The sequence below is a fragment of the Bos grunniens genome, chromosome 3 (genome assembly GCF_055505025.1).
Source record: "Bos grunniens cultivar Pamir isolate PY7600 chromosome 3, Bosgru_T2T1.0, whole genome shotgun sequence".
In the NCBI taxonomy this organism is placed as follows: domain Eukaryota; kingdom Metazoa; phylum Chordata; class Mammalia; order Artiodactyla; family Bovidae; genus Bos; species Bos grunniens.
In genome coordinates this window covers 71,417,549-71,430,556 of record NC_141167.1, presented here as the reverse complement: position 1 = coordinate 71,430,556, position 13,008 = coordinate 71,417,549, and the positions used below count along the sequence as shown (strand labels likewise).

General features: G+C 33.0%; 1 protein-coding gene across 5 annotated transcripts in view; it reads right to left on the bottom strand.

Annotated features, from left to right (window-relative positions):
- The window catches only part of FNBP1L (formin binding protein 1 like), a 118,940-nt gene that overhangs the window by 19,378 nt on the left and 86,554 nt on the right, over window positions 1-13,008 (bottom strand). For 4 of the 5 annotated variants that reach the window (XM_086391279.1, XM_086391278.1, XM_086391281.1 and 1 more), the window contains exons 6-9: window positions 12,226-12,330; window positions 8,118-8,246; window positions 6,080-6,226; window positions 3,699-3,902 (exon numbers count right to left, since the gene is read on the bottom strand). In XM_086391279.1, the coding sequence (XP_086247405.1) occupies window positions 3,699-3,902; window positions 6,080-6,226; window positions 8,118-8,246; window positions 12,226-12,330 (585 nt within the window). Of the gene's footprint in view, window positions 1-2,132; window positions 2,292-3,698; window positions 3,903-6,079; window positions 6,227-8,117; window positions 8,247-12,225; window positions 12,331-13,008 lie in introns of all 5 variants that reach the window. The other variant, XM_086391282.1, reaches the window with a different exon arrangement.

Genomic DNA, 13,008 nt, shown 5'->3' with positions numbered 1-13,008 from the left:
TAACTAATAATAAGTGCAACCATTTTGGCCTACTGGAATTAGCCTCCCTACCCCAACAAATGTCCTAGTATTTAAAGCTGAAGCAATATGTGGAAATAAAATAAGTAATGACCACACAGACACTTTTAAGTTCGACAGTTATAAAATTCTACCTATGAATTTATTCAGTAACAATAAAGATGTCACTTATTTAAGCTTCTTTCTCCAGGGCTCACAGTTCTAACTAACTAAACTTTTTTTCACAGAATTGTATGTACTTCATATCCCTAAGACTATGCTGTGCAAGGTACTGTAACTGGCCCTGGTAGACTCGATATGCAGGATACCTGAGAGATTCCAAAAATATGGCTCCTAGAAATTACAAACATAATTGCAATTTTTGATTACCATTGATTTCTGCAAGAGCATAATATTTAATGAAGTCTAAGTCATCACAAAGAAGAAAGATGGGAATTAATTCTACTCTCATAATTCAGGCAACAAAAATCCCAAGTATGATTTCTTAAAGTCTTTTAAACAAGTGAAAAGAGCTTTTAAAACTGATTACAGGCACCTGTAGTGCCTGTAAGGGTAACACAGACTCATTCACAGGGACTTTTCAGAATGCCATGAATTAACCTACATTCACACACAGAATTAGGAAAGGTAATGCAAAGAAGTTCAGGTCATTACAGGAAAAAAAGGAAGTCCCCAAAAGAATGTAATACACTGGGACATTTCTGTTGCCTTGTTAACACCAATTAGCTTGTCATACTGTTTGAGTAGAAAAGCAAATAATAATATAATATTGCCCTATAAGATATGTATCTTGTTCTACATATGACCAAAAGAGAAACCCAACTAAAGCAATTTAAAGATAGAAACTGTTACCAAAGAGTGAGAAGCATACAGGCTAGACAGAACAGGAAAAAGAAAGGGGAGAAAGGGAGAGAGGAAGGGAGTAGCAGCAGGGAGAGAGAAAGGAGAGAGGGACTGAAAGTAAGAGTAAGTCCAAGAGTGAGTGCAATGCTGTTAACAACTAGACTTCTTATGACACTAACAAACTCTTGAGTTCTAATCTGTGGGTTATTACACCTAAGATTTTTATATGTCTAAACAAATGCTCATACAAATCTAAATGTATCTAAATTATGAGCTATGAATATTACAACCATGCCCTTCAAATCAGATCTTAAACAACAGAAATTAGTCTAACATAATGAATTAACACTAATTTATCAGTAGTATTTAACAGTTGTTGCTAAGAAACAGTTTAGTATTTGTTTTTCACTATCCTAAAACTTTTCATTTGCAGAGTATCTTTGTGTTAGTCTTTCAGTCCTGTCTGACTCTCTGCAACTCCATGGACTGTATCCCACCAGGCTCCTCCATCCATGGGATTTTCCAGGCAAGAATACTGGAGTAGGTTGCCATTTCCTTCTCCAAGGGAATCTTTAGTTATAAGTAAATGATAAAGGCTAGCTTATGGGGAAAAAAATGAAAAATTTGGTAAAAAACTTTTTTTTTTTTTTTCAGTTTAAGAAAACAAATTCCATGTATCCATTACTCAATAAAATCTAGTATTTTTATAGGCTTTATAACTTATACAATATATTTTGCAATATATTATTTTAATTTGATCTACAATCTTGATTATTTAACATGCCTGTCTTTGATTTTTTAAATTTAACTATTGGCAATTGTGTTTTATGTTTCTGAAAGTAGGGCAATTAAAATTAAAATGGAACTTTATTTTTTTTTGCCAACAAAATAATACTTTATAAAATTCACAGAAGTCACTAGTGACAGATTATTACATGAATAATTTCAGTGACAAATTACTGAAAGTCTTAAAAATGTAAATACATTACAAGACAATGGTGGACATATGACTTCACATAAACAAAAAAAAAGAAAAATAGCTAATATGATTGTACCCAGCACCCTCTTTATAATACCATTCTTTTATGGTTGAGCATTTCAAATGTTATAAAGAGGAGTTGTTTTTAACTTGAGGGCAGCTATACTTAATTCTGTGGTGTTTTAAACTATATATTTATAGGAGAGAGCCTTATAATGAGGGTGGAGAGTATTAAAAGCCACACTACACACACAATAGGCCGTCATGCATTTTAACCCATTATTAAACTTACCCCTCTTTTGAGACTTCTGAAAGAAGGAATTCTGGGCTTCCCTGTTTTTATTTCATTCATACAATAATGCACGGGCTCAATGGAGAATGTGAGAAACTGGGACCCATTAGGAGTACTGGATGTGAATAAACTAGTAGGGGTTAAGGGTGGGGATTGTGGCTAATATGGAAATAAAGAAAGGAATCAATAAGCCAAATGTGCATACCTTTTTTTCCTAAATGAAAATTCTATTTTTGGCAACATACTTTTTACAAAATATATCTCAAATAGTTTTCTGTAAAAATATTATAAGAATCTTAACACAGTTTTGCCAGAACTGTCATTTTAAAGTCAAATGTACTTTTAAAAATGTACCATTTCATTTGATCACTTTTTTACAAGCTAACAGACTGAAAATATAGAGTATACAAATTATAAGGTTAGAGAGAGCAATATGACCTAGATAAAAAAATGTCTTCTGATTTATAGATTATTAAAACCACCTAGTTAGTCACACTTAACCTATACTTGTCAGAGATAACGGCAGAAGCTATAGTTAAAGTTATCTAAACAGGCAATGTCTATTAAAATAAAGTATTAAAACTGTAACTACTATCATAAACAAGCAAAAAAAAATTCATTACATATGTGGCTTTCATCTCTGTTTCTATTTCATCCCTGTTGCACCTCTTTTTTAAAAAAAATTTTCAGTATTCCTTGTTTATCTAAGTTTTCCTAGCTACTTTGATCTGTCTTAAAAAAGTCTCACCTCTCAACTTCTCGATGGAACAATGTTATGAAAAGCATAAATAAAGCTTGAGTTAATTGTGCTTTTAAAGATTTTTATAGGTATATTATAATTTGAGTTAAATGTTATCTAAATTCATATGTCAAAAGCAGAAAAATGAATTAAAATAATCTATACTTTAACAAATACAGAACATCAGATTATCTATTCTCCTACTGATATGACACTTTATAGCCATTAAATTGATAAGATTAAATACTCATTTATTCCAATTGCTCCCTGGCTGAGCTAAGTTTATCTAAAATAACCAGCACATCAAAAGATGGGTTTAGACAAGAAGTTAAGAGAGAGACTCTCTTAATAAACTAGAGATTTTTTAAAACTTCAAATAATTACACGCATTGAGCCCCTTCCCATTAAATATTCACATGGATGATAAAAATAACTGTTAGTATGATCTGTAAGACCTAATTTGACATTTATTTTTGCTGTGATCAATCATTCCAATTGAGAACTGCAATTTTAGTGATCTCACAGTCACATCATGATTCCTAAAAAATTTGAACTGAAACTACATACAAATGAAATTTCAAAAGTATATAATTTAAGAGATACTACTTATTTAATATTTTTACTCATTAAATGATGTTAAATTCAGAATTAATTTTTATTATTAAGGTACAAAATTCTATGTTTCTAAGTGAAAAGTTAATTGAATCATTCATATAAAAATATTTATTCTCTATTAATAGTAAACCATTATCCATCCAATATCTATATTATTTTAAATGACAGACTAGAACAAAATCATCAGCTCAGAAAATTTTAATGACTTTTACCTTTGGCTTCTTTCCAAAGAGCCACAACTTGCCCTTGGCCTTTCCTACTGTGGTTTTGGCATCCACCTTTCCACTTTCTTGTTTGGATGCACTGATAGTCCCATCAGAAATGGTTCTATAAATATGCTGACTGTAATCTTCAAATGGAAAGTCTCCGGGAGGTTCAAATCCAGACTTAAAGGAGTCTACTACCATCTGAGAGTCCTACATGTAAGAATAGTACCATATTAGCTTTCAAAATCTTAAATCTGTGTCAGAAAACAAATAAAAATGTAAAGAAATAATTCTACAATACTTATTAAAGGTTCAAAATTAATAATTATTTCCTGTAAATATGAAATAACCCCTAAATATTTTAATTCCTATAAAAAAATTTCACAAACAAATGACCACTTATAAAATTTGTAATAGTCATGGATGTTTTCACTCCATAGCTTTAACCCACTGAATTTCATCTTGAGTAGTTAGCTGATATTTAACTTCTAACTGACAAAAAAGGATATAGGAAGAGGTTACTCTCAAGAAGAAATTCCAAGTTTTAAAGGAAAAAGGTTTTCTGTTTTACAGAATAGAGGAAAGGGTGTCTAACTGTAAAACAGGGTAGGAGACAAGCAGAAAGGCTTCCATTTACCCAAAAGGGGAAAGGATAAATAAAATGTATTAAAGACATACTTGGAAATATTAACAGAGCAATGAAGATCTCACAAACAGTAGAGTGTAAAAAGTAACTCTGAAATTGTAAAGCTTAGACCATTCACCCAAAACCGTAAAGCTCACCTAAGTATTACATGCTAGTTTTGGACATACATATACCTCTATGTGAATGTTTTACTGACACTTTAAACTCATTAGTTTCAAACAGAATTCTTTACAAACTCCTCCCGCACTCCAACCAACCTCTCCTATTTTATTCCTTATTTCTGCTGATAGTACATTTTGCCTATCACTTAAGTCAAAAGTCATCCTTAAGTTATACCTTACTTTTTTTTTTTGTCACTAATGCCACCCACACCAATCATTTGCTAAAGGGTAAGAACAGGTTGAGAGGAGGAGGGACCTAACTATATTTCTAATCTTGGATCTGTCACACCAAGATGTAACTTTGAATTCCCAATTAAAGAACCCCCAAATCTTTTCTTTCTTTTATTTAAGTCAGAATTCTGTTACAGGAAAGATCCTCACTCATACAAAACCAACCTGCTGTGAAGACTAAAATATGCAGTACCTATTTTGCACTCCCCAAACACTGGTTCTCTTTTCTTTCTCTTCTCTCATATCCTCAGTTTCTGAGTCATTAAATCAGTATTTACTGAAAAATAACTGGTACGAGAACTTTTCTAAACCTTACTCAAGATATAATAAGATAATTAAATTTATTTCTTCAAGAAGAACAGGGCTTCTTATTATCTTTAGAAACAGATCAGAAGAATTGAAATATCTTAAGACTTTTTGCCAGAAAGACAATACAAAGAAAGTCAATTTCTTTTAACCTAAATCAGATTTAAAAAAATAGGTAATGAACAGAAAAAAGGGAAAAGAGAGGGATGGTCTGGGAGTTTAGAGTTAGTAGATGCAAACTATTACATATCTAGAATGGATAAACAACAAGGTCCTACTGTAGATGCAGAACACAGGGAACTATACTCTATACCCTGTGATAAAGTATAATGGACAAGAATATAAAAAGGAATGTATATATGTACATAACTGTCATTTTGCTGTACAGCAGAGACTGGCACAAAACTGTAAATCAACCATACTCCAATTAAAAAAAAAAAAAAAGACTGATAAAAAGAAATGGGTAATGAAATGGATTCAGGGTCACAGGTTGACATGATGATTCTAAAACAAGGATGTTGGTTGAGGCTCAGTGTGTACACCCTGATGACTGCAGCCTGCATGAGAAGGGCTTCTTCAAGGCAGTTACTTCTACTCACAATGCTCTCCTTTCTTTTCTCATGGGCCATCATTCATATACTACTCACAGTTCAGAATGCAACTCAAATGCCAACTCTTCTGGCAATAAGGAACTCTTTTAACTCTAGATCTGACCATTTCTTTCTTTAAACTTTCTTTAAACTTTCTCTAACAGTTTAAATGATAATAGTATAATACAGTTTGCAACATGCAGTTTACAAGTTAGTTATACTCTTGGAATAGAACTGAAAAATTAGTGGGGAAAAGAAAGAGAAGCATTAGAACTCTTTTAAATGATTAGAACTTTAGTGTTTAAAGTGATCCTTACAGCCTGAAGGAGTCTAATGTATAGCCAGACTTACTTATACAGAATATAACTTAAAATCAATAATCCATCAATTACTCCCCCCAATCCATTTCATTAATTTAAATCAAATACATTATTCAAATTATAAAACACTTACTCTTCTTTCGTCAACTGATTTTGCTGCAAGAATCATTCCTTCCAAACACTTTGAAATGATAGGAATAACTTTCCGTTCTGAGTCTGCAAATCCTCTGTAACACTCACTAAGTTTAATAGTCCTTCGTTCATCCATTTCTTGCAGTTGCTAATAATTAGGAATTTAAAAAAAAAGAAAATTGACTTTTCTTTTCATTCTGAAGAAACTCCCTTCCAAAAAACAAACAAACAAAAATCCCACGAAGATATCCCCAAACAGTTACACTGTTTTAAGTACCTTTTAACAAGTGCTACAGAGTGAAAGCACTTAAAACTTGAGGCCTGTGAAATAGCAAAAGAATAAAAATTCAAGGCTTAGTATATCCTAAAACCAGGTGACACCGGTTTTCAAGCCTTATAAGGGACTCCCTACAGCTTACCAGCTCCCTGCTTCATATAACCTCTGCCTTTTATTCTTCAGTAAAGTTTCATTTGAAAACAGAAATTTTGAGACTTTTATTTCTTTTTCAAGCAGCTGGCATACAACATATACAAGTGTGAGACTTCTAAACCCTTAAGTTAGTTCAGAACACTTTGCCAAGATCTGGCTGGACTAAGAATCCACAGTCAACCACATACTAACAGGCACCCAAACCTACTACAGTCTACAGCTCAAAGTGTCAAAAGGTTGGGGACACAAGAGGAAAAACAAGAAGCTGCAAGGTCAAAGTGGTACATGTATGGGATCCCTACTCAAAAAATTCACTGGCACCTGCTATTCAGAATTATGCCAGGGCACATGAAGCCAAATAACTTAAAGGCAATTTTTGACACTTCCTATTTGTCAACAACAATGACCTTTCTTCTTTTTAGGAAGCAATTACACTGCTTAAGTCCCCTAACTCCTATAGCCTTCATACTATTTTTTCCTCTTTACTTCCCAAAGCCTGGGAATTTATTTTGAGACCAGCATTTTCACAGAAGGACTGAATCCAGTATCACAAAGTGGCAAGACTGCTCCATAGCAAAGTCCAAACAAAAAGAGCAAGCCCCCAAACATAACAAAGCAGTGAATCTACAAATTAAGGTCTCCCCTGAATATGAAGACTTAGCTATTAAGTTTAGAAAAGCACTACAGAGTGAGGACTGGCTGACTAGATGCCCTGGATTAAATGACCAATATCATACTTTCTCTAGTCCACCACCTCTCACTATGCTTCCTTTGCAGTTTCCTTTGTAGTTCTATTAATAGCTTGGCTGGGGCGGGGGGTGTATTTGGACTGACACTTTAAAAAAAAATTTAATTAATTAATTTTAATTAGAGGCTAATTACTTTACAATACTGTGGTGGTTTTTGCCATACATTGCCATGAATCAGCCACAGGTGTACATGTTGGACTGAAAAGTGTACACTTTTCACATAAGCTCAGCTCTCCCAGGTACCACTTCTTTCAACACTGTTTCACTAAATCCCTTTTTTCTAATTTCTCTTCTTTCTAGAATAGGCAGTAACATAATTTCACCTTCATGTAAATTCCAGGGTCTTTACCTGAGGGCTGTTTGGCAACTGCTAAATGATGATGGATGGGGTTTAGAAGCCTGAATTACATTTATGATCTGACAGCTAGGAAGACAAGCAGGCAAAAACCAGGCTAGCAAATGCATTTAAGATTTATTTCTGCCATCTGGACTAACGCCAATGATCCTGTTATAGTGTCAAAGGCTACGTCCAAATTCTAGATAAGCAGACTACAATACAAAATTCCAATGAAGTCTCCCATCTCACAATACTTAATGTAGCATGAGAATTTATCTAGAAATGTCATTGTTTTAGTGAATTATTTAATATACCACTATGAAATCTGTAGAAAAATTTGTGATTTCAAAGTAAAAAAAAAATTACTTTTCACATCTATAATCAATCATAAATTTATTACCAATTTTGATGACTAGTGAATCCAGACACATTCTGACTGATGCCTGGCATTTTAAAGTTTTACATTTCAAGCCTAGGTTTCTCAGATCTAAAATAAGGTTAATTTCATATATCTAAATTTTACCTTGTAAATCTGAGGAATCACTACGTAGAAATGTTTGTGCTGTTCTCCATTAAAGTTTTGTAATTGTGCAGCATATTCATTCTTATTTTCATCAGCCATATGCGTACGTAGATTCAACTGCTGTTTAGCCTAGAGGCAAATTGGTCCAAATCATTACCAATGAGAAGAGGAGCAACAAAATCACAGTTAATTCACTTTTTAGAAGTTATACTAAAACTAGGCTTTTTCTAACTACTGATATCATTTAAAAGTAAAGGAGATGCTTACAGATCTTTATTTTTTAATTGAAGGAGAATTACTTTCCAGAATTTTGTTGTTTTCTGTCAAATATCAACATCAATCAGCCATAGGTATACATATGTCCCCTCTGTTATGGCCAGTCACCCTGTTGCAATATTCCCTTTCTCTTACTACAATAATAAATCCTCTCCCTTGTAATAAACCATTTGAATAAAATTTCTTAACGAATGGGTTTTTCTAATTAAATAAATGACAACATTGTGGTTTGTCAGTAAGCATTTAATCAGAAAAGGAAAAAAAAAACATCAGGAGTAATTTTGACAGTTACAAAGTTATCAGTAAAACTTCTCTTCAAATATAATCCAGTTACATTCAACTCAGAACCACAATGAATCCAGGTAACAGTAAAAATGTAATTTGGGGATAATGTAACGCTTAACAATACTTTCTACCTCTATACAAAACAACAGATATTGATACTTTAAGGAATGCTTAATTAGAATATAGTTCTCTTCATCTCAAGCTCTTACAGAAATGCTTTTCCAGTGAGTCACATTAATGCCATCTATATTAATGAGAACATCTGCATACAAACAACACAAATCATTAATTCCAGGTTTACTGGAGGTAATCTAAACAATTTTCTCAATTGCTTATAAATTAATAGGGAAAAAAAAAATAAGAATTGAACTCTTTTCTCAATATTCCAACACTCAGTATTCCAAACTCAGTTAATACTCAATATTCCAAACTCCAAATACAGTTTCTTAGTATTCCAAGCTATAAATTGTTACATGAGACTTCTCTGAAAATAATAAAAGCACATTGTGAATACACTTCATTATTCTAATCCTAGTTTTTATAATTGTAATCCCGAACCTTCTAACAGTAGATCCACAAGTTAGTTCTTCTGAACTCAGAAACAAACTGACATACCAATATACATGGTAGTCAAGATTTCAAATGAGTCCACAAATATCCATTTAATTCATGGTGTTCTTGAAGATTAAAATAAATAAGTACTATGGAAACTAAACACCATTTCCTAAAGTATTTCTAAAGAAAAATACACTTCAAGTTCTAACCTGAGACTCTAAGAACACATTCATTCACTCCTTTCCCTTTTCTCCCTCCTCTTACAAACTATGATGAAATGAAGGATTCCAAGTATTCCCTACCCACACGGTTCTTTCTTTCAGGGGAGGCGCCTCCTATTTCAAGTCACTGGCTATGATACCTAAAGCCTAGATGAAGGACTCCAACAGGTTATGAAAAAGTGTAAGACTAGAAACTAAAACAACTGACACCTTCCCTGACATATTCTGGTTTTCACATCTACTGCCTTTGCTTTCTTTTTCTATTTTGTATTTCACTAAATTAAAAAAAAATTAATTGTGGCAAAATACACAATACACATAAAATGTACCCATCTTAATTATTTTTAAGTGTGTAGTTTGATAGTGTTGTGTATATTCAATGTTGTGCAACTGCCTTCCTTTTCTTCAGGAAGATACACTAATTGGCCTGCTCCCTCTTCACCTTTGTTTTGTTTTTGTTTTTAATTGTATCAGTACTTAAATCTATGTTTCCTTCCCTTCCTAGACACTGAAAACAGAATTCCTCTACTCTCCAGATTCTAAAGTAAATCCTCAAAGTTTTCCCAATTCTCTAATAATTAAAGGGGTTGCAAACAAGGGAAAAAAAAAAAAAAGGAAGATATAAACATTAAAGTTCTGAACTAGTTAGGTCAAACTAACTAGTAGACATGTTATATCTAGATTTCAAGATGTATGAACAGTCTCTAAAGATATCTTTATAGATAGAAATGAATAAGCTAAAAATGAGAGTCCAGTTAAACCTAATTTGTTTAATACACAAACTATGTATTATATTGATGTATCAGAAGAGTTCTTGAGTCAGTGTCAACCAGCAAGAAAGACTCCTGACTCTCACATATAAAACAGTTCTGTTTACAAGTGTTGTGGTCCACATTTTTATCAAGTAATGCTAACACACTGTGTGTATTACATGATGCCTAGAAGGCAATGGCACCCAACTTCAGTACTCTTGCCTGGAAAATCCCATGGACAGAGGAGCCTGGTAGGCTGCAGTCCATGGGGTCGCTAGGAGTCGGACATGACTGAGCGACTTCACTTTCACTTTTCACTTTCACGCATTGGAGAAGGAAATGGCAACCTACTCCAGTGTTCTTGCCTGGAGAATCCCAGGGATGGGGGAGCCTGGTGGGCTGCCGTCTATGGGGTCGCACAGAGTCGGACACGACTGAAGCAACTTAGCAGCAGCAGCAGAAGGAAATTAATATAATGGGTGATCAAATTCAGGGATCCAAAAACCTTAACAGCAGGATCAAATCTAGTAATTGACATAGATGTAGCATATGCATTTAAAATGTCAACAGTACAAGTTCTGTCTGAGACACATAAACTTGTAACTCCTCATATATGAAAAGACATGGGGATTTCAGTTAACCATAAACTCACTGAAAGTCAATCCGAACAACCAATATACATTTAGGGTATAATGTATACCCTACAAAAAAAAAACCCCAAATACACAATATACATTTAAGGTATAACTGTCAAAAAACCAATATACATTTAGGATGTAATTAATATAAATTTAGTTTCAAAACAAGCAAGGTAATCAAACTCAGAACTGATCAAATTGAACTATATACAACATACTTTAAGTGGAATATTGGTTAATTAAATGATATCTAAATGGAAGTAGTCATAGTGAAAGGTAACTTGAAGATATTTCATATGTAGAATAGTTGAAGAAACAGACAATTCATCTATGGGTAGAGAATCTGCTAAAAATATCTAAATACCTATTTATGAGAAAAACAGATTTGTTATTTCAGTTTTTTTACAAACTGAAAGTGAACAGGGAAATGAGTGGGGTCAATATAAGGAAATGGTAATTTTTTTTTTTTTTTTAATGAACAGGCTATTTTAAGTTTCTATATTTCCAGTGACAGGGAACTTACTATCATAAGAGGTGTAGGTTATTAAAAATAGGGTAGACAAGATAAAAGCATAAGTTACAGCAGAAGATCTTTAAGGTAACTGTAACCTAAAATGTTTACGATTTTAGGGTTTTTAAAAAATTGGTAAAGCAAATGGAAGGTAGAAAATAAAGTATTCCTTTCTCCTTACTTTTTCTTCTTCTGATGCTATAGAATATTATAAAATTCTAAGGAGAAGATATACTAATGGTGGACCTTTGTATATACAAAAAGAACGGAGTAAGGTTCGTCTATATTTCAAAACTCCAACATTTCAACACTATCACTGTGTCAAATATCCTAAGATAAAGAGCGTACAGCAAGGGAGAAGGAAAAGCTAAGCCACAACAGTTATAGGACTGACCCTACCAACAGTTATGTTATACAACTTCTGGCCCAGACTCAGTGAATGACAAGAGAGAATTCAGCTTTCCAAAATGAGTGAATGAATGAACTAATAAACAAATAGCGATAAATCACATTTCTGACAGTTTTATCATGTTTTCCTTTCTGTAAAGTTGAGAAGCACACTATCCAGCCTCTATCTGCATACCCTATCAACATACCTTAGACTTTCTGTCTTATTTGGGAATAGGATAGAAGCTCATTCCTATTAGCAATTAAATCTTTCCTATGCACTTTGAATGCAGTTGACATTATTAATTTTGTTTACTTTCTCAGACCAGAATTGTAATTTAAAGTACACAAATATTTGTGTATTTTAGATTAGATGTAGAGTATCTCTTGCAGAAACACTAATACTAACATGAATATTGTAACTATGCTCCATATGCAAGTAATAATATTTTGATATTAAAGTCAGCTTGAATTATTTCTTACCTTTTCAACATCTGCCTTGGTTGCATTCGTGTCATTATCCAATCTTTCGTAACTCTGTTGTGCCTTCTCTGCCTCTCTACATTCTCTTTCAAATTTCTTTTTACTCTGTTAAAAAAAATTAAAATACTGAAAAATAAAATTAGAGTTATCTCATTTAAAAGTTAATAAACAATACTAATACTAATAAATAATACATGGAACCACAAAAGACCAGAACTGCCAAAGCAATCCTGAGGAAAAAGGAGAAAGCTGGAGGCATAACCCTTCTAGATATAAGACAGTACTATGAAGCTACAGTTATCAAAACAGTATGATACTGGCACAAAAAAGACAGCAGGTCAATGGAACAGAACAGAGAACGCAGAAATTAGCCAACACACCTCTTTAACAAAGAAGCCAAGAATATTAAATGGAGAAAAGACAATCTCTTTTGCAAGTGGTGTTGGGAAAGCTGGACACCTATGTGTAAATCAATGAAATTAGGACACCCCCTCACATATGTAAGAATAAATTCAAAACGTTAAAGACAGTAACATAAAACAGGGCACCATTAAACTCCTAAAAGAGAACATAAGCAAAACATTCTCAGATATAATATTTTCTTAGATCAGTCTCCCGAGGCAAAAGAAGTAAAAGCAAAAAATAAACAAATGGGACCTAATCAAACTTTTAAAAGCCTTTGCAAAGAAAAGCATAAACAAAATGAAAAGACCTATGGAACAGGAAAAAATGTTTGCAAATGATGTGACTGACAAGGGGTTAACATTCAAAATATACAAACAC